This window comes from Stegodyphus dumicola, chromosome 10, assembly GCF_044657685.1.
Source record: "Stegodyphus dumicola isolate Sdum_Otavi_A_Nest chromosome 10, ASM4465768v1".
NCBI classification, from domain to species: domain Eukaryota; kingdom Metazoa; phylum Arthropoda; class Arachnida; order Araneae; family Eresidae; genus Stegodyphus; species Stegodyphus dumicola.
The window spans coordinates 162,017,541-162,041,395 of NC_140777.1; the positions used below are offsets into that span (position 1 = coordinate 162,017,541).

The 23,855-nt window shown below is 31.2% G+C and overlaps 1 protein-coding gene across 2 annotated transcripts in view; it reads right to left on the reverse strand.

Moving 5' to 3' along the window:
• Positions 1–9,420: 9,420 nt before the first annotated feature.
• The window catches only part of Gale (UDP-galactose 4'-epimerase), a 66,980-nt gene continuing 52,545 nt past the window's right edge, over positions 9,421–23,855 (reverse strand). For both annotated transcript variants that reach the window (XM_035374134.2, XM_035374133.2), the window contains 3 exons: positions 18,790–18,881; positions 16,684–16,876; positions 9,421–16,364 (listed from right to left, as the gene is read on the reverse strand). In XM_035374134.2, coding sequence (XP_035230025.1) covers positions 16,309–16,364; positions 16,684–16,876; positions 18,790–18,881 — 341 coding nt within the window. In that variant the 3' untranslated portion in view covers positions 9,421–16,308. The remainder of the gene's footprint in view (positions 16,365–16,683; positions 16,877–18,789; positions 18,882–23,855) is intronic.

The window sequence follows — 23,855 nt, forward strand, 5'->3', positions numbered from 1 at the left end:
TTGTTATTCTCCAAGCAGATTTAATAAATTAACATCATTCAGTTTATTATACCAGTGTTGTATAAGAGTCAAAAACGACTTTAAGACAAATGGGTGGTATCTGAGTATAAGTGTGCATTTAGTTACAATAATTAGTAATAATCATTTATTGTTTTACAATGGTTTACATTAATGTTATGTTTTCCTAATATCTAACATGTTAAATAACAATTCTATTTTGCTTGGTTTAAGGTTGGTTCCTAGGGACCAATGCTATATTGAATATGTTAAGAAATGACTGATGAAGTGTTAAATTGATAAAAACAACTTACTTATACATAGAAAACAAACACTTGAAATTTTGAACTTCAAGTTATATTTTGTGATTATCCATATGATCCATGTGCAAAAAATATTTTAAAATATAGTATTAAAAAAGAAAATTTACAGAATTTAAAAATTTATTAAAAAATATTCATATTATGCTACATAATCTGATATTTTGAGCAATATATATTAAATTGTAATTTATCAACCTAGATAAAATTTTGATTAAAATATCTAGTGGTGAGCTATTAAAATATTAACAAAGAGCACACACTTTATTTTATAAAATTCAAAATACCAAATTATGTTTAATTTTTAAATGTTTTAATTTTTACAAAAACGGAAAACAAATAGTAACTGTGCATGAAAAAAAAATTAAATAAGAAATATCATGGAAATTACATAAAATAGCAAATAAATTTCATGATGTGCACAATTTGTGCCAGAAGTTGCCCCTCACTTTTCTTCTCACATCAGTTGATCATTTGTAAGGTTTTAAGAACCAGCAGAGATTTTTCAAAAATTTTCTATTCTGCTAAAGGTTTCCCCATTTAGCATTGTCTTTAAATCTAAAACTTCATGTGAGTCAAAGAAGGTCTTATTGTGGAAACACTTTTCGTTAAGCTTAAAGCCTGCTTAGCTTCACCTCTATTAATACTAATAGTCTTTATAATAACTATACCTTCCTTTACACTATTAGGAATTCCATTATGCAGTTTTCATGTTAAAACCATCTCGATGGAAATCCTAAAATAATTTATTTATATTTCATGTTTTAATGTAAAATTTAACGTATGTTAAAGTACGGTTACAACATGCAAAACGTTTTTCCCTGGAATAAGTAATAAGCAAACAAAAAGAACAAAGGACAAATTGAGCAAAGGACGCGTGCAAACTTCGTACATCTCATCACTGAAGATATCATAATGGACTTTTTGTACCCCATTTAATGTTGAAAACACCTAATATTACTGTTACTAAGAATAGGCTAAATAGATTTCACTTGTATATATATCAAAGTTATATTTGCAGACATCTTTAGAAATTTCAAGACACTTTCAACTCAGACTAATTGCCAAGCAGGCTCATTTCCATAGTAGAACTGATGGTAATGAAAAAGCTGATTTACTCACACAGAAAAAACAAATTTACTGAGTGCATTAGATTTCACTTTCTAAAGCTTTTGACGAATTTAATTTGTAAATTTTTCATGCAGAGTCATTTCGAGCATGTAATCGAAGAACTTGGAATGCTGTTCGAACAAATCCACCTGTGGTTCCAGGTTCTCAAAAATATATAGTTGTCACAAAATTTGTCAGGTCATGAATTTCAAGATTAAAATAAATCAAGAAGGCTTAGAATGATGCAGAATTTGTATAATTCTTATTAATTTTGAGTGTTATCTGATATCTGTTCTTCAAAAGGCCAGAAATAAAAACCTTTTTTCATTTTTATTGAAGAAGAGGGACCTACGTCAGTTATTTCTTAAAACTGACACAAGATTTTATGTTAAGCTGCTATTTTTGCCTTACTTTAATTTTATATGTTTTTGTCAGTTAAGTATAACTTTTATCTGCTCTTGAATGTCAGAAACATTAGTTTTTCTAAACCATGGGTTGTATCAAAATAAAGTACTTTGGAAGTAGATTTAAGCAAAATAAGTATGTTTCAGAGAAGACTCAATAAGTATTACAGAAATATAAATTCTAATTGTATTGGAAGCCTATAACTTTAAAATACATAATTACAAATGTTTGATATGTACATATTTGGTTATATGGTACCTGTCCCCATACTGCTTGATAAGAGTACTCTAGCTGATGTATTTTGTGTAATATCTACATGACACATATATTTCACTGGCATGTCGGTTTCTGCAGCCACAGTAATCTTGTTTGCAGATCAGACTTAATATTGGGTACAAATACTTTGCTTTTCATTTACCATTTTATACAGATCATCAGACCAGATAAGCTAAGTGAAAGGTGTCCAAATATATAGTTAGGATATAAACCTAACTATCAGTGTTCAGCAGTCTTACCATTCATGGGCTCTTTTTCAGATGATTATCAACTGCATTATATTACATTATAAAGATCTTCCCATTTTACACTCCTCATGTTATGCTAATGACAATTTTTCTAAAAATCTATTTGTTACATGCATTAATCCTTCACACATCCTTCTTTTGAAATTGGGAAAGAATTCCAGATTTTATTAGATAAACAAAACAATTTAATAAAATTTCATATTAACCTTTTCAAAAATACAGTACATTTGAGATTTTTACTATCAATTTATTCAACATGCTACATTTCTTAAAAATCAAATATCACACAAAAACGTAATGCATTTTAGAAAAAGTTCAATCAAATTATTTATTATTATTTAGGAATCTTCTAATACATATATATATATGTTCTGCATGTGGCTTTGTTGGCTAAATTTGAGTACCTAATAAATACTTATATATATATATTAAGAAAGAAAAAAGCAACACATCTTCTGCACAGGCCAAATTAATAAGCCTTTTTCATGTGCATTTTTTTCTTGATGATCAAAAAATAAATTCTTTCTGTAATTTTCAGTGCCACAAAATAAAGTGAAATGTACAATTTAGCATAAAACTTTTGCGATACAACACCGTACACCTTTTTTTGCGGGAACAGGCTAGAAATTTTATTATACATTTCACGTGATAATTCACCGAATTTTCCGTATTCACTACATTGTCTTTTATAGCAATAAAAGTTAGAAAACTATTATAAATTGATGCGAAAAAGACGTAATCAAAAGATACGAAAAGAGGAATATGAGCGGAAAATAAATCCAAAACAAACCCTTCAATTGCTGGCATAAAAATTGGTCGCCAAAAACAGTCTTCGGCGGTAGCTTATTCTGATTGGTTGGATTTCTTCAGTTCCCGGCGGGTTTTAGCCGCCCGTGGGTGTATGTCGTTCGCTGGAGTTGGGAATCTTGTTTTTATTGACAGTATAATGGATCAGTACAAGTTTATTGATATTTTAAATCAAAATTTGAAATCTTCAGCACGAAAATTGAACCTTCATAATGATTTTAAATTCTACCAGGACAATGACCCCAGGCACACTGCTTTGAACGTTAGACTCTGGCTGCTGTATAACTGTGCTGAAATAATAAAAACACCAACACAATCTCCAGACTTAAATCCCATAGAGAATATTTGGCAAGAATTGGAATCAAGAATTCGCAATCACACCATTTCTTCAAAACAACAATTAAAATCGGTGCTTCAAGAAGAATGGGGTAAAATCACAAAAAAAATTAGTCGAATCCATCCCAAGAAGACTAAATCATGTTTTAAAAGTAAAAGGAAATCCAACAAAATATTAAAACCTTTCAAAAAGTAAAATTTTTGGATAAATATTTGATGGAAAATTAAGTGTCCCATCACTTATATGAACCATTTTTTGCTCTTCTAAACAATTGTATTTTTATTAAATTAATATTTTAATATTTTGAGAAAATGTATGTTATGTAATAATTGTTACTAAATTTAAGTATGAAACACACCCACAAAAATTTTTTACATGTTCTTTTAATTTATTTTACTACAGTTTCGTTTTGTAAAGCACAAGTGTCCCATCACTTTTGCGAGACACTGTATCACCGAAGGTAGAATGCGCTGCAAAATTCTGCACGAGAAACATTTATGCGGATAAAAATGGAAAAATGTTGTCACAGTAGATGAATCTTAGGTGTACTTAAATCACTGCAATAAAAAGAGATCCATTTATTATCATCAAAGAGGTGCCACAATTCCTTAAAACATGGTTCTAGGAATCTAAAGAAAGTTTTTGTAAGGGATTTATGATTATTCCTGGGTTTTCAGGTGCTACTTTGGTAGACGGTTGCACGGATTTTTGGTGATCTACTTTGGGTCAATTGTTGGCGCGGTTTTTACAATCGTCAGCCATCTTGAAAAACGTTGCTTTTACGTATTTTACGCATAGTAATGTATTCGAAATTTTAAAAACATAAATATCGTTAAAAATAATGGATTGATTTTTTTTGTTAAAAACGTTATTTTTTAAGATGGCAGGCAAATGTAAATAAATACATTTATTACAAGCATAAAACACTAAAGTAAGGTTGGCTAATCTTTGGAATATGGTAACAGGTAGTTTGGCGACATTTTCGTAATGCGATAAAGGTTACTAGCTAGGACTTTAGCAATAATCTGAGAAGTACACATTTCGAATCACAGGTTATTTTCTCTCAGAGAAGTGAGAGAACATGAGACATGTAATGCTACATTTTCCGGAAAATTCCAATCGGGATTTTAGCTAATAAGCAGTTAAAAACAATTTCGCTGCTAGAGTGCAGAATCATCCACTTATTTGTTTGGCGCTTTTTACAAGAGTAAGAAGAGTTGGATTTTTGTCAATTTTCTTTGACTTTTTGAGTGACAATAGGTCGATGTGTACATGGATAAAGTCAAGAGTGTACGCAATGCCATTTTTGTGCAATTCTGGGATATTTTTTTTAAGTGAAAATAGGTCGACGTGTACATGGATACCATGTATATGCAATTCTTAAAAACGCGGCAAGCAGCGGGCAATTCTACACTTTCTCCCAATTTCAACCTAATCTTCGTCATGATTAAGCACTTTTGTTCCGTGAAAGTTCTAGCATAAGCGTAATTCGGCTAGCAGATTGTTGGAAAAAATGTTGGGGGGGGGGATAAACCAGCAGGTTGCTGTAGCAGGGTTGGTCGCCAAATTTTCGTGAAAAAATCGCCAAGTTACCATAATCTGAAAATTCACCGTAATGTTAAATGATTACTTTCATATAGCAAAGAAATAGAATAAAAACACCGCTATAAAAACATTGCTCCAACATTTAATTGGATTAAAATATTACTTAAAATTGTATATCGAATTAAAAACCATCATACCAATGTTTAAAAGAATTAAAATATTACTTAAATTCAAATACTTTAAAATAAGGGTACTTTTCCGTTTTACCAGCGCAGGCAATGAAGTTGCCAATAATTGTACAACTAATGCGAAATGGAATATCCTCGCTGGTTACCTTTTACGGCTCATTTTCAAAACAAGTAGCAGTAATTTTTTTTTATCAGATTGATTGTTTCTTTTAACACTGGCATACAATTACATAGAATTTTTAGCAAGTAGTTCAATTCTAAGACCATTCATGGTAATTAAGTCAATTAGGGTGCCGTCACACTGCTCACCTGATGGCAAAAATATAGAAAAGGGAAAGTCAAGGGTTAAATTCATCCATTCTAAGGAGAATGCACTACCGAAGTAAAGCACTGCAGTTTTACATAATTTCTGAGCAAGCTATTCGTACAAATTGAACTAATTCTTGGATTAAAACTTGTATTCCAAATTAAGATTTAACTTGAAATTAATGTAGATAATTACTGAATTAGATTTTTGTAGTGTAGTTTACGTGAGATGAGATCACTTGTGGTCACGTGAAATGAACTGGCGAATCAGGATGCTGAATCATGAAAGCATAACAAATTCTTAAATTAATGTCTTTTTACAAATTTATTGATTTTATTTATTGACTTTTTACAAAATTGTAAATGGTAAGTAAAATGTTTATGCCTTCAGAATAAAAAAATTCTTAGAACTAACATCTGTTAACATTTTTTATATGTATACTGTATGTTGTCGCCTATAAAGTCTGCTTGGCGAGATTTGAGCTGGCGAAACGGAAAGTACCAAAATAAGTAAATAAGAAGAACGCTTCGCACACTAGAGCTAAAATGACAGCAATTAGAAGTTTACTGCTGGTAAAAAAGGAGGAATTTCTAATTCTTTTTTTACCCATTACAGCGGTTATTTCTTCTCCCGTGACCACAATACCATATACAGCTGTCCTCGGAATCATCTCTTTTAACAATCTTCATCTATGATCCACATTTCTCGCATTTCATTGAAGAAGCAATTAGCAAGCTTTTCTCCAAAAATTTAAAATAAATTTCCTCTGACCCTTGTAACAATTTATAAATAAATCTTTGATTAAGAAAGCCAGGTTGGCCAAAATAAGGTCTCAAAGGGCATATCCTTTCGCTATGAAATTTAAGGAATTCGAAGAGATGAATAATAAAATTTAAAAATGGCGCGGTGATGCACAAATATTCAGTAACCAATCAGGGAACTGATTGCATCATGCATAGAATTAAAATTATTTAAATAATCATGCATAATAAAATCATTTATAAAAAATTTCAAAATTAAATAGTATTTTAATATTTAACAGCCATAAATAATAAATTTATAGGTATTAAAACCAATAACTTTTAAAGTAAGGTGTCATCATTGATTACATCATCTACAACATAAAATTATATAAAATATCATAAACAATTAAATTTTTATTTGAAATAAAAGTGGAAAATTAAATTCATTTTTAATATTTAGAAGCCATAAATAATATTTAAAACACGGAATTTATCCATAATAAAATGCATTATTTAAAAAATAAAATGACAACAAAGTATCAGTTACCATAAATAACTTGTCTAGCAATGGGTTCACCATAAGTCGTATCACTCGCCAAAATCCGTGCATTAGTCTACCAAAGTAGCACCGGTTTTCATACAACGCAAATTAAAAATAAAGAGAGTGAATAAAAATGTTAAAATCAACCCTGCATATCAAAAACATATTTTACATCCTATTTTCAAGTATGAAATACATTCTCTTTACACACAGTGTGATCAATCAGTAGAAATGTATAAAGACAAAGCAAGGAGCGACATGTCTAAATCTGCTATTAATTTCGTGGAAAAAATTAACCAAGAAATGGGTATCAAGGCCATACATACCCTTCACTCAGATTTCCTGATTTGTCACCAATGTATTTTTGAGCTTTCGGACTTTTAAAAAGCGGTCTATCCAAACGTTGACCTACAACCTCCTTAGATTTCGGAAAGCTACTGGTGTGTGATGTGGTGTATTGAATTATGGCACTATCTGCCTAAGGGGAGGGATGCCTTCGTGGAGGACTTTCTAAGGGAAACAGGCTAGTATACACGTTGCACATGGGGAGAACCACGAAAACACCCATGCAGCCAGCCCGTTCGCGGGATTCGAACCTCTGACCGAACTACCAGTGTTCAGCGACTTCACCACTCGGCCGCAGGTGTGCCAAAAGCTACTCGTGAGCAATGGGATAAAATAGCTCTTTCGATACTACAAAAGGCTTTATTGTCTTCGAAATTACAGTGTAGAAATGTAGTGACGAATAAGGGTTATCAAACAGAATATTCAAAACATAAAAATTTTAGGTAAAATATTTCTATAATTACAATGAAAATAGTCTAAAAATGTACGGACAACATTTGTATATTTTCAGTTATTTCTAAAAATTAGAATGACACATTTAGATAAACATGGACAGAAATATATGCAATAATACAGTAATAAATTTGAAATAATAAAATATGTTAATAGCAGCAATTATTATTGCTGAATAAAGGTGCTTTCCTGGTGAAACTTTCATGTTGGCAAGATAATGGATCACAGAATTTTTTTAAAACCAGTTTTAGCTAGTTAAAAAAATAATTAGTGTTAAAAATGAATTTGTGTTTTACTTACTTTTTGTTTCGTGCAAACTTAATGAAATTTTGACTAAAAAACTTGATGATAAAACCAATAAGCTGCCACTCAGCAAAGTATAAGATATTTATTTTTTCAATTTAATCAACAAAGTTGACAATTTAATATATTTAATTTTTCTTTCAAATTTAATTACTCTGTTATTGATTAAAACTATCAGTTTAAAAGCAATAGTTGCAGTTCTTCATCTCTATTGTTATCTACAGTCAAAAGTCGTTAATCCGGACTCGTCGGGACTTCGGCAATTCCGGATTATCGATCATCAGTTTAAATCTGGTAAGATGGCATGCAGAAATTATAAAATTAAAAATATGAAACCGTAATTTATGAAATAAAGAACAATTATGATCTAAAGGGTATCAAAATTTACAAATAGAAAAAGCTTAATATTTATTTGTTTACTTTATTAAACATTTCTTTCAATGTAAGTTGTTTAAGTTGCTTTGTTTCATGTGATAATACTTTCTCTTTAATTCTATTAAACAGACATAATTTTTTGTTTAGTTACAAAGTTCTGCTATTCAAGTCCTATAATTGCTGTGTCGAGAATACCGACTAATTTGTCAATCGAAATTTTTTTGTTTTCAATAACGTCTGTGTCACTTTCTTCACTATCGGAAGCGAATTATAATGACGAGGAACTTGATTTAAATCATATCAAGACGGAGTACATCAAGATGAAATACTATTAAACAGACATAATTTTTTGTTTAGTTACAAAGTTCCGCTGTTCAAGTCCTATAATTGCTGTGTCGAGAATACCGACTAATTTGTCAATCAAATTTTTTTTGTTTTCAATAATGTCTGTGTCACTTTCTTCACTATTGGAAGCGAATTATAATGACAAGGAACTTGATTTAAATCATATCAAGACGGAGTACATTGAGATGAAATACATTTTAGTAAGGAATTATAAGCCAAATAAAATAAAAACATTTGCCCTGAAGATAAGGATTGTGCTGACAGATCAACTTCCAATTCATTGCGTGCCGCGTCGTTTCCCTCCCCCCGCAGAGTAGCGTGAAATTGATAAACATATTTCGGAATGATTAGATAATCAAAGGATATGCCTTTATTCATTTTTTGCAGCAATTCCACTTTCTGTTTAATGGACTGTCGCTTTGTAGATCCTTTACATATTAGTAAATATATATCGGAAATTCTATTTGAGATAATCGATAGTTCAAGCTTACTTTTATAAAATTGCTATAACAGTCTGCAAAAAATAATAAGCCGGATCTAATTCGAAGATTAAGGAACAGCGCAAACAGTAACATTAACTGAATTACATAATTTTAGCTGAGCTTATACCGTCTATTATACATTAAACGCGCATGCGCATAAACTTGTGCTGAAGCTGTTTTAGGCTCAGCTTAATTTCAGTGTTTTAGGCTTAGTTATTATATATACATACATTAACTGTTTTAGGTGGATGGTTGCACAACTGGCTGATAAATAAAAAGAAAAAAGATTAAAATAAGACTTAGAAATAATTTTATTTATACTTAAACTTTTGCAAGACAAGAACTAATATTTAGAAACATAATTATATAGACTAGTATTCATTGTAACATAAGACTAGTTTAACATTTAAAAAAAGGATTTTCACCTCCCCCCCCCATTTTTTTCAATTTCATATCCAGACTAGTACTTATGAGAATAACTGATTTGCAGTTCTTAGAAAATCAGTTGATATTTCAAAAGCAACAAGAAAATCCATGCAGTTTTGATATAGCTTTAAGTATTATGATACATAGCAGAAGTATTATGATACACAGATAACATAAATACAACATACAGAAAACTTAACAAAATAAAGCTTCATCATTTAATAAGCCATTCACAAAAGGAAAAATATCCAGAAAGGCATGATTTGTTCAAAAAAAAATTTTAAAAAAGAAAATATCATCACTTAGTTACCTATGGTAATAATATATTTGTATAAAAATACAATAAAAATTATACATGTACATATGACTGCAAAAGATTTAAGTTTTTAATTAACTACAAATATATTGTTATTAAAGAATTGATGTTGGTTCAGCATTATGCTATACACTGCTCAATACTAAATTTTTTTAATACACATTATAAATTTTTTGTTTTTTTATAAATAAAAATTATTGTAACAATTTACTAATTAAATTATTTTACATTTTTCAACTGTCTCGTTCACATTTTACACAATAAAATTTTAGCATAGATCTGATATGCTAATTCAGCAAGATAAAATACCGGAAATCCTTCTGCTGCCTCCTTCAGACTTGAATGTTTATAAAAATCATTTAAATGCTTTTTCAATTGAAAACAGTTTATACTTATGATGAAATGCTATACATATTTGTAAATTTTATACATATAACTATCTCGAAAATATAAATTATCTTACAAAAATTAAAGTAACTAAGGACAATCACAAAAAATATGAATACCCAATATTTAGTTATTAGTCTAAATATTCTTTAGTTAGAACTAAAGAACATGAAATCTGATCATTGATATCTGCCTATATATCAATGATCAATAAAAATCCCAATATTAAAGAAACATAATTAAAGAAAATTGAACTAAAGAATATGAAATAATTTCAAAGTTTGATTATAAATTTAAATTAATGCTGACTAGAAAAATCAAATGAAAATTGATCACTTTGTAAAAAAACAATGAACTGCATTATATCAATAAAACATTCAGCATATTATATTTCAAAAATTATTTGATAAATAATAACTTATTGCACTTTCCCATAGGAATAAATTGAAAATTTTTTTAGTTTTCTGATATGATGAAGGGAGTTATTACATGAAAAGCAAATTCACATATTGAAATATATCAACATGGTTATAAAAATGTGATTCATAATACTGAATTTTCAGTATTATCAATTAGATTTTTATTGTGTGCCAATCAGATTTCAAGCTCATAAAATCCAGTGTTTTAAATAAAAACTCTAGAAGCACATAAAATTCCATTATTTTTACATATAATGCCATATAATCATAATAAATTAATTTTAACATTTACATAATTATAAAATATAAAACATCAGTGTCCAAACAAATGAATCATACAAGATAATCTATTAACAAGACTTTTATCAAAAGCAACACATGCACAAAAATTATGCATTATTTTTTGAATAGAATATTTAATAATTTGTATAATTAGATATTTAAAATATATTAAAAAAAGCATTCACAAATAACATTGTTTGAATATTTCAAGAAACTATTTCTAAAATAAAATATACGAGAAAAATTAAATTCAGCAGAACCTCATTAATTCAACACTGTCCAAAAATATATGATTAAATCAAAGAATATAAAAATCTATAGATGAATAAATTACATGGACAATTTCCAGAATAAGTATAAATACTTGGAAAAATTTTACATATGCAGTATATAGGAGGGTTGGAGCAAAAGTCATGGCAACTATTTTTTTTTCTTGTAGATATGTGAACGGATCACAAAACGTATATGTGTCGTGTGGAAGTTCTGCAGGCATAGTGTATATGCAGAACTACAGACGGCTCTGTGGTAGCGAGGGCTCTGAAATCAGTCAGTTTGTGAGTGCTGTGCGAGATGGAAGTAAGCCGTGTTGAGCAACGAGCTTACATCAAAATAGCCATTCTCTGAGGGAGAAATGTGATGGAATGTCACAGTGAATTAGTAGAACCCTTGGGAATAATGCCCTACCATATCGTACAGTAGCACAATGGTTAGGAAAGTTTCAACAAGGACATGTGTCAACCAGTGATGAGCAAAGTTCGGAATGACCGGTGAGTGTGCGGACCGAATTGGCACGTGCCGTCATGGAGCACCTCATGGATGAAGACAGACGATAAACATTACTGGAGTTAGAGAGGGCAAGTGGCATCGAGAAACGCATCATTCGCAGGATATGGCGCAATGGGCTAGCATCAGAATCCTTCCCCAGTCAAATTGCTGGTGATCGTCGTGTATGGCGTCAGGGGTGTCATTGTTAGCCACTTTGTTCCTCATGGCAGAACAGTGACCACACAGTAATACAGGGACTTTCTGGTGCGACAGGTATGACATGGCGTTCGGGATATACGTCCGGATCTTGTGGACAGTGCAATAATTCTGCACGACAATGCAAGACCACATAAAGCAGAGTGTGTACGGCAGCTACTCCGACGTTGGGGATGGGAAGAATTGGAGCACCCACTGTGCTTTCCTGACCTTTCGCCCTGTGACTTTGATCTCTTTTCCAAGATTAAGGAACCAATACGTGGTAGGCAGTTTGCAACACGACAGGCCATTGCTAATGCTGTGCCAACAGATGACCCGATTCACACATGGTGCGGCAAATGCTTAGGCTGATGGTATTCAGCGCCTCCCACAACAATGGCAGCGTGTGGTGACAGCAGGGGCTACATTGAGGGTCTTTAGGCCCAGGTTTGTCATGTCAACTTTACGTGTATTGTGTTATCATTCTTTTGCACGGTGAAGGCTATATTGCCCTGTATACTACCGTAATAAATTTGTATGTTATGATATTTCGCTGGTATTCATTGTCCACACATGTAGTTAAGAACTTGTTCTTTCGTCTGTGTATGTCACGTTTTTCAACTGGACTGGTATCTTGAAGAAAAAAAATAGTTACCATGACTTTTGCCCCAACCTACGTATATATAAGAATAAATGCACCATGCCACATATAAGTTTATCACATTATTTAAAATATTCCATATATTTGATTTTCATGTAATAGGGGAAAAAATCAAAATCAATTTATCATTATTACTTAAGAAATCAAGTTAATTTAATACATAAATATAATGACTCAATTCACAAAATGAAGAATTCTAAATTTCCTCATTTATGCAAATGGATATTTGTAACTAATGCTTCTGAAGATTTAATATATATATTAAAAAAATTAATGTGCAGATGTTTAAAACAAGCTTTGTGCAGACAGACACCCCCCTCTTAAAATTTTAAACAATGTTAATTATTAGGTTATTTTCAGGTAATTTTCACTATATGATAATTCAAATTTTGTTTCCTACAAGTATCACAGTTTTAATGTTTACTCTTTTTGATTACCATAATTTTGGGGAGATAGCCATGGTTTATATGTGTTTAAAAGTTAGGTCTGCGGTGTATCTGCTGGGGTGGCTTATTTGAAGGAATTTTATTTTTCCACCATCTTTAGAATTTCACTAGCTTAAACTGCAAGTTATGCCCAAGCAAAACAGTTAATGTAGAATTTGCTACAACATTTTAGCCTCATATGAGCACTTTGGTTGTGCTAAAAGCCAGGGCACCAAGTTCTACCTTGAGTGAAACTAGCCTTACTACAATAGGGTGCACGACGTAATAATTTATATTCTTCTTGCTGAACTCTGTAGCTTACAGAACTTATAAAATGTGCGAAGAATAGAGGGCCATGCAGAACTGGCAACAAAGACTGGTCTGTTTTGGAAAACAATTAAGAGAAATGAATAAGAGCAGAGAGAAAAGGAATTATCAGTGTCAACAGTTACAATTTGTCTTCGCAAAAGTAATCATTCAACAAATGAGCATTAAAAACTTTATTGGTGTTCCAGATTCATGAAATAAAAGAAATTATCCTTCAGGACCAAAATAACAGCTGATCAGAAGCTTCCCTTGGACTGGGGGGAGGGGGGAAGACAGCTTTTTCCCCCAGTCCACGGTGGGGGGGCTAAGAGAAAGAACAAAAGAAAAAGAATTCGAGAACAAAATTTCAATAGAGGGCAAATAATTAACATGAAAGAAGGATACCCCCTTCTACTTTTGATTATTTTCTAAGCAGAACTGTTCATTCAATAAGTTAAAAATATTTTGTGTTAACAATCAGAATGGAAAGACTTCTTTTACTTGTGTTTTGGCTTGTACTGCCAATGAAGAAAAGTTAGTCTCTTTGATAATTTAAAAAATAAAAACAGTTTGAAAGCAAATGCCCTAAAGAAGTCATTATTTGCACCAATGAAAAAGGGTGGATGTGCAAAAAAGTGATATAGTTTTGGCTGAGAGAAATTTATTAAAAAAAGAAAGGCTCTTTTTTCTTGGGGATTCATCGTTCTGAAGTCAATGCGATCCTGTTTAATGAATACAGTAAAATCTGAAGCAAAAGAACAGCACCGATGTCTCAGTGATACCAAGTGGGTTTATAATGAGAAGGTTGCCTTGTGGGTCACTAAAGCATGGCAATCAGTCCAAACTGATATAATCATATCAACTTTCATTAAATCAGAAATAATTGAAAGAGAAGATGAAAATGAAGATAGTGATGTTGAAAGACGTAATTTAAAACCAAGTTACAAAAGCGACCTTGATGCTCATTTGTTAAGTTTATTTAATTCTGATGATAATCAGATTTTGAATATTTTGTATAAATAAATGCAATTTATTTTAATTATAAAATTTTGTTTCATTATCTAATTTATATATATTCTTTTTCACAGTATGGTAATTTAAAGCAATAAAAAACTTTACCAAACCCGTAAAAATAATGTCTATTAGAAATCAGCAGATTTTGACTTTGGAAAGTTCAAAGTAAGATGTTTTTATACTTTTTATTTATTTATATATTACTGTTTATGGCTATTTTGTAAATGTATTAAAATGTTACCAATGATGATTACATCAGTATAAAACACAATTACTGAATAAATTAATAGTGCCTTGTTTTGTAATTCTTTGCTGCAGTGTACACAGTGGTGCAGCTTATCCAATGAATTTTCACTACTTTTCAGCCAATTATCATGTGTGCGCCATATATGTTAAGGCAACTAACTAATCTACTCGAAATTACTCTAGTATCTTATATTGGATCTTTTGTTTATGTTCAACTATTTAAAAGAGATTCAGATGTTTATTCGTTTTGGAATACCTTGTATATATAGTCAGTAAAAGAAAGAGATGGAAATATTTAACATAATTCTCATAGAAAATAAAATTTAAAAATCAAAAGCTGATCAGAAATAAAAGAAAATAAAAGTCAGAAGCTCTGCACACTTCAAGTCTGCATTTATGAATCAGATGAACCAGAGCATGCAAGCTGAAATTATCTGAGAAAAAAAAAAAAAAAAAAATTGTCACGAAAAAGAGAAACAAGGAACCAAATTATAATAATATTTAACTCAGGAAGCCAAAGATATGTCTGGGTTGCAATGCCTTCTTGAATGGTTTAGTTTGTATTAAAAAAAAATGTTGTGTTTTTGAAAGTTTGGAACGAACAGCATTCAGTAAACATAAAAATTAGTAAGTGTAAATAATTTTATCAAAAATCCAAAATACAATTATATGCTAATTATCAAAAATTTTATTGCCAACACAGAGGGAAAATTATAATAGTTTTTATTTAAATTTTTTATTTGGTTCTTCAAGATCAGGAAGAGTGGGGTTTTTCAAGATGATAGTAAATATTTTTATTTTTAAGCTCTCGCTTGTTGCATATTTACTACCTTTCATTTGCAGTAGTTTTAAATCAGTTATAAAAGTGCTTAATAATCACTGTTATGTTCTCTGTTTTTGGATGCTTAGCTCATATTCTTAGTTATATATAATTTCTAGCATATATATCTTTAGTTATATATAATTTCTAGCTAACTTCAAAGAATAAATATAAAACAAATCACAGTTCTTAACCTCAATTGAATTTAGAGAATTTTAAGTTACATAATGATTGATTTTAAAAGATTTTTATCAAAAACATCTTCAAAATACATTCTGATTCTTAATAAGCTATTTCTGATAAAATAGTTTAAAATTATGAATTATGCACTGATTGCTTTCAATAAAAGAATATATGCTAAACATATTTATGTGGGAAAAGTTAAGTTCCTGAATAATTTTCTTGTGATAAAAATAAAGATAACATATATTAAACAAACACTTCCAGCTATCTAAGATAGGAAAACCAATGAGTCAAAAATATAGAGGTTCTACTGTAAAAATTTCAGAAGCAAAAGTATTATACAAAAATTATGAAAAAAACCTGAAATGGTGAAAAATATTTATCAGAATTTGTTACATTTATTCATGTTTGTTGAATTTGTTACATATATTATACATTCATTAATTACAAGCTTGTGAAGAATAAGCATAAAAAGTTATATTAGTATAAAAGATTTTCCAGAAAAAATTTCAAAGTAAATAATCTCTCTCAGTTATTTAAAAGTGCTCTGCACAAAATATATATGAAGTCAGCAAAATAAAATATAACTTAATAATAAATCAACCTAATCTATTTTTGATTTCAGACACCACTATTTTGCAGAAAAACCTTACAAAATAGTAATTATTATTAAACATATTTTCAAAATATTTTTAGCACAATTCTAATATGCCTGTCATCTAGGAATAATACATTGCTATAATGTATTGAAACCCATTGGATTGTTAGACTGCCAACACCACGTATCTTCACCTAAAAAACACACACGGAATTTTAATTCACAGAAAGATGCAAAAGAAATTATTTAAGCAATCTTATACTAATAGAACAACAATATTAAGCTCAGCCAATAGGGAATTAATGCTTCAGAAATAAAATAAAGTATTCAGTTTGATTAAGGCAATCATCATTAATACAGTAAAAACAATCAATAAATAATACTGCTTTCTTAATTTTCCCATTTATTCGCAGTTTTTTTAGATAGTTAAAATTTTATATTATCAAAAATTAAACATTTTACAGCATACACATATGTAAAAGAAGAAAAACTTTTTTTTTTTTTGGAACTTACACATTTGTTTTAGTGAACGCTTAGATTTCCATCCCAAACACTTCTCAGCTAAAGAGACATCAGCATATATGCTATCAACATCTCCTTCCCTGCGTCCAATAATTTTATAAGGCAATTTGAACCCACATACTTCTTCGAATGCTTTTATTATTTGAAGTACTGAATATCCTTCACCAGTGCCAAGATTATAAACCTAAAATAAATAAAAAAAAATTTACACTTAGCATAGCAAATGAATTCTGATTAAAATAAAGAATTTTGAGACCTTAAAATGGTATATTTTCACTAGCTATTTAATTATAAACAACCTTTTTCCTTACAGTGTGTGTGTGTGTGATTATGGCAAAGCCTCGAGGGCTATCTTCCTAAGAGGAGGGATGCCTTCGTGGAGGACTTTCTAAGGAAAACTGACTCGTATATACATTACACATGGGGAAAACCACGAAAACGCCCATGCAGCCAGCCCGTTCGCGGGATTCGAACCTCGGACCGAACTACCAGTGTTCAGCGACTTTACCGCTCGGCCGCTGGTGCGCCCTTTTTCCTTACAGATTAATTGCAAAAAAAAAAAAAAAAAAAAACTTTAATACACACACAGCATGATTTAAAAAATATCTGGCAAAAACAGAAAGGTGGGGTAGTAATGCAGTTCCGTAGATAGAACGCATGTTGGCGAGCTATGCATTCCTGTAGCAATACATACCACTTAGGATCTGCATATGGAATGGTGATTAGTAAAAAAAGTCAGTAAAATGCTTTTATTTATCACTCAACAGCTCCTTGTACTAGCTCAATGTGTCATTGCCACACACATGCCATTACACGCCTTACTTTAGAACTCATTGTCTATTTTTACACTTTGTAAGATATTTTAAAAACACTTTTGTCCACACACAGGCTGACATATTTAAGTTGAAATTAAATTGGAGAACACTGGTATCTTTCAAGGCTATTCATTGTTGGTAACTTACAGATTAAGTCAACCTGCATGCCACCAGGAAAAGGCAAAGCAGCTCATGTAGTTTTAATAAATTAAATCAAGCTATTTGTTTCCTACAAACTAGAGCAGTGGTCAAAAACTCAAACTGTATACCAGCCAAATGCACAATCTGAAAACTGATGATGGGATTTTTTCTTTAAACGAAATGAAAAATTTTATCAACTAAATAAAAAATATTCTAAATAAATTTTAAATTTTGCTTATTAGATATTTTTCAAAACATACACAAATAATAATATCGCAAAGGAAAAAATATATTTACTTTCTATCTGAATTCTAAAGTTTGGTACTTGTAAGATATTTTTGTTGATTTTACTTCATAATTCAAATATACTGAGATAAATATTAAATTCTTATATTGACATTCTTTTCAAATAATTCTAGCATCAATAAATAACTTACATTGAACTAAAAATAAACAAAATATGAAAATTTTCAAAGTTTCCATAGAAAGTTTATTAAGTGGGAAGTTTATTAACTTGAGAATAAATAATAACAATCTAGTCTTTCTTTTATTTATTAATTTTACTTCAATACATAAATAAAAATACTTTGTATGCACATAAATAATTATAAACTTCTTTATTTCTTATATTTGACAACTGAGGACATTTGGATTCAGATAAAATTTGCAGACTTGAAGAAAAATTACTAGAAATTATCTTCATCATTGGTTGATCACACCTGTGCTTGTCAATCTTTTTTATCACTAATGACCCAGAAACTGAGACTCATTTAAGATCAACTAATGGGTCATCACTTGTGTTGTAGCAAAATAAATTTATTAAAATTGAAATGAAATTTAAGTGCATTAGTGTCTGTCAAAACTATTGGTCACTGATGACCTACAGGCTCATAGTTAACTGGAGGCCAATCCACAAGTAAGCAGTGTTAGGCATTGCAATAAATTCAGTTAAATTTTAAAACAAAACTGAGGTGAAGTACATAATTGCTAGTGAAACAGTAGGTCAATGACAGATAATAATGACAGTATGTACAGAAATAACTAAAGCAAATATGAATTTTGGTTTTTATGAAACATATTCCTAATTATGAATTTTGTAAATAGTTCAAGAATAAATAATTAAAGAGAATGTTATTAATACTTTGCATCCACAAAAGTTCTTTGTCAACAGTTCTTTCACTGCTGCAACATGCCCTTCAGCTAAATCCATAACATGAATGTAGTCTCTAACACCTAGACAGATAAGGGAAAAAACTTTTTTAGTCAATTAAAATACCAATGTGCAATACAGGGTGGTGATTAAAAAACTTGCTCGATATATGAAACCCTAGTGGCCTATCCACTAAATCAATCAAAATGAAATTTCAGATATTATTATTTGAAGGTATGCACCAGAGATTGTGAGGATTTAAAACAATAGAGCTCTCACAGTTATGATTACAGTGAAAATATTTCAAAGTTTTCTTCTAATGGCAACACCAATTATTTTCCTGTGCAAACAGATAAGCACTAAAAAACCATCAATTGTGTTGAAATGTTACATATACAACAAAAATTTCCAGTGTAAAACATTGCAAAGAAGAGCATTGTAAAGGACCAATGACAACATAAGAAAGGAAAAAGGGGGACTTTTGTTCAAATTATAAGTTTTCAATGTGCCCATCTTTGCGGACAATAATGCATAGCATGCAGGAGACTGTTGACAACAATGATGAAGATAACATCGCAAGGGAAATCTGTTAACTTCATGTTTTACGTCCCTTTTCCAATTCCAACAAATCTTGCGGATTTGGTGTGTATACTTTAGATAACCCCAGAACCAGAAATCCATTAGAGTGAAGGATGGGAATCCTGGTGGCCATGAAATTGCAAAGTTATGGGAGATCCAAATGGATCTCCAAAGTATTGTTACAGCACTTGCTGAACAGATGAGGCAACATGAAGAGGAGCATCATCTTGCATCCGTACAATATCATTAGCAACATTTCACTGCTGCAAATCTGGAATTCTGTAACATTGCTGTATACCAAACACTTGTGATGCAGCATTTTTTCATAGCTGTGGAAGTGACCTATTCGAAGAAGTACAGAGCAAAAATGAATGTTCTTGTGATGCCGCACCACAGTCACTTTAGCTTCAGGTAGAGGCACTGGTGCCACATATTGAGGATTTTCATCAGCCTGGTGAACGTTCTTGGACTTTATGTTCCCAGTTAAGGAGAAATGCACCACATCCCCAGTGACTACCTGCTATGTTCATCATATCTGATAAGGAATAAATGTGCAAAGCTGACATGCTGTCACTTGTCACCAGGTTGCAACATCTGCACATGGTGGAATCGATAAAAAAACATCTGCAGAACAAAGTGCAGGAGCTTCAGGACTCTGAGTTTTGGTACATCCAAACTGCAGGCAACATGTCTTCCAGTATGGAGTTATTGTATCATGTACTTCCATAACAATTTCAACAGGATCACATGGTCACCCAGATTATGGTCTATCACATTTCCATCCAGTTTTTTCATATTTTTTTTTACTGAATCATGAATAGTTTTTACAGAACACGGGCCTTGTCTTAGCTTATGATTTTGCTGACAAACTTTCACTGCTTTGGTTGCATTTTCCCATTCAGATGAAATAGCTTTATCAATTCTCCTCATTGTTTCTCTGCAAGTGTCATCTTGTTAGCACGTTCAAATACCAGACTAAAGAAACAATCATCCCAGATTGCTTATAATACAGGTTGCACATGGTGTTCTGTGATTGGTGTTTCTACTATCTGTCCCTGAGTGAATTATGCAAAATATGTCAATGCACTTCCTCTCTGTGTTGTCATTGGTCTTTTATAATGTTCTTCTTCCAAATGTTTGATGTTGGCAGTTTTGTCATATATGTATTGCTCCAATGCCATTTATGGTTCTTCAAGGTGCTGATCAATTTGTACAGGAAACAAGTGGCTGCTGGCATTTGAAAATTCTGAAATTGTTTCACTGTAACCACAAGAGCTCTACAGTTTTAAATAATCACAATCTTGAATGCATATCTTCAAATAACAAAATCTGATATTTCATTTCATTTGGTTGAGTAGATAGGCCACTAGGGGTTCTTATATTGGAGAAATTATTTTATAACCAACCTGCATGTTAAAATAGTATTATTATATTGGGTGTATAACAATACTGTGTGTGTATATAACCCTGTTTGTACATAATAATACACAACTGAAAATGTATTATTTTCATGCATTCAGCTTATAATGCAAGAAAATAATAAATAAATAAATAATTAAATAAAAAGGAGGGGGAGGAAAATTAAATAATGCATGTAACAGAACTTTTATAGCCAGTATCAATAACAACAATAAAACATTATATAAAAAAGTAATATATTGAAGGATGAAACTGTTATTAGCTCAAAGCAGCAATGCTTTTGGACCTAAAACTTCCTAAGAAGGCAAAGTATAAATGGTACTTTCCAGATTATAAATCCAAGAAATGACCCTCTCACTTTGTACCTTTACTCTTTTCTTCCAATATACATACATTACCTTAATTGTCAGATGCATTTCAAGACCCATGTCTATAGCATACTTAAGAATATCATGACAAATATTTTTGAATATACAAAATATGTATATAGGGTTATAATGAAAGTTTCCCACTATGGCAAATATCTCTGCACAAACAGTTCATGTTGCCATGTTTAATAATATTTTGTCAAATGATTTTTTACATTTGAAAGAAAGAGACTTGCTTTAGTATAATGTGTTGTGAAATGTGCAAAACAATATCGTTATCATTAAGTACAGGGTGTTTGAAATGGAACTATCACACTACCAGATTAGAACCATCATTTACTTCCAGTTCTGTTGCAATAAAGTCAACTGCAGAATGTCACCAAACTATGTGTATAGCTTTAGGTACTAATGTTGTATCATATGACACTGTGAAGGTTTGGTACCGAAAGTTCAAAAACATGGACTATGACAGTCAGGAAGCAGAGTGCTCTGGCAGCCTACTGATGTTGATGAGCCCCGCCAGCGAGAACTTGGAAAAGAAGATCAGTATGCAACCACTCGAGAGCTTGCTTAGGAGTTAGACATTAGCACCATGTCCATTAGTCAAGCTATGCTTTGCATAAACTTGCCGTAAAAGTTGAATTGCTGGGTTCCATATGAGCTGACTCAAGCAGATAAGGACAGATGTGTACATAAATGCACTAATCTGTTCATCCATAAACAGTACCTGGAAAAGGTAGAATCCTCACCAGTACAGTGTACAGTGAGATGCTAGTTTGTGTTGATGTTGCTATCAAGGAAAAATGCTGAATGGACTTCCAGTGAAAAAAGGTAATGTTCCATCAAGATAATGCAAGACGACATGTGTCTGCATGTCGTCTTACGTTATCTGGCTGGACTCTGTATGAATTCAAACGGGATTCTATGCCCCACCCACCATATAGCCCAACATCGCTCCTTCAGACTTCTACCTTTTTTCATACCTGCAGCTACATCTTGCTGGTGCTATCTTCCATTCTGCACAGGACATCCGAAATGAGGTTGATCTGTTTTTGGATTTGTAGCCACTAAGTTTCTGGGTCAAAAACTTTGAAAAATCACCAAAACGTTGGCAGAAAATTATAGATTTGGGTAGTGATTACTATCCACACTAAAAGTACTGCTTTCATATTTTTTTCCCCAAACTTTATTAAGAACATTTTTTGACAGAAAACTTTTGTTACAACCATATAAATATACGTATGGCTTAGCTGCTTGGTGGGTTAAAAAATACTTACATTTCTATAAAAGGAAATACAGTACGAAATACAAGATCTGGATTTGGGAATTTTCCGGATTTTAGATCACCAGTTTAAATCTAGTAAGATGACATGTAGAAATTAGAATTAAAAAATCTAAAATAGTTATTTATGAAATAATGAATTAACTAGAAAATTTCACTTTTTGTTTTCGATATCTGAAAACAGTCAAATTCGTGACCATCAGCATAAAGTTGAGTAAATTTCTCCTACACAGTATTGGAGATATGTTGTTCCACTAAAATTTGTCGTGCTCATATCACATGCTGAAAGAATTAAGCCTGAACTATTTTAAATTTTGCTATTTATTAGACATACTGCTATTTTCTGTATATACTTAAGACTGGAGAGCAAAAAAAAAAAAAAAAAAGGGACAGGTGATGCATATATGTATTTTAAGCTGAAACATTTTTTAAAGACCTCTAGATGACATCCTGTGTCCATCACTTCTGAACTGAATGTAGTTTTAGGACTCTGACCTTCAGTTTGATCACATTCTGTGTAACATCAGCATCAGCTGTTGTAGGGTAAGGAAGCAAAGCATAATTAAGGGAGTTTGGTTCTTTAACTCGACATGTGATAGAAACATTCATGCTTCTGATATTCCTTTGAAGCCTTTTTTTTTTAATTTTGCTACTATGTAAGGTCTTTTAGGGTTATTATGCGGGGTTCTATTACACTCTGCACTGCTTTTATCACTTATATTTCACACACTTCCTTTTTTTGTTTTGGAAAGCCTTGATTTCAGTTTATTATGACACGAAAGCATTATTCATCAAAGGAAGAATATACTTGTTTAGTAAGTGAGACAATTGGTGACATGGATAAGAGTGATGATTCATTTTCTAAAGAGTTATTAGACAGCAATATATCCACTGATTCTGACATTTTGTCAAAGACTGAGCTCACTGTGTACCTGCCTTTCATTTCCTGTGAAAGATTATGTTACTTCTTCTTATAAATAGACTCTTTTATATTTTTTATTTAAGTTTATTAATGTATTCTGTCAATTAAAATTTCAGAATATTTTGAATAAAGCTTCCAAAAATTATTTCTCAAACTAAGCAATTTTTTTTCAATTTATTTTTATGGAAAGTAATGGAAAAGATTACTAAATCTTAATTTTAACATATATGATGGCTAAATAGTTCCAAAAATTATGATGTTAGACTTTTTTTTTGGAGGTGGGGGGAGATTATTTTTTCCCTTAAGTTAGGCTTAGTGACACAAAACTCCTGTCCTGTAGGATGATTCCTTTTGACTCCCATCCATCTTGAGGGAATGTCTTATTAAACAATGGCACGGCATCTCGAAAGGGTTAAGGCTTATCCGAATCCTGATGAAATACTTTACTTACAAAGTGGCACATTTTCATTATACACCAGCCTACATT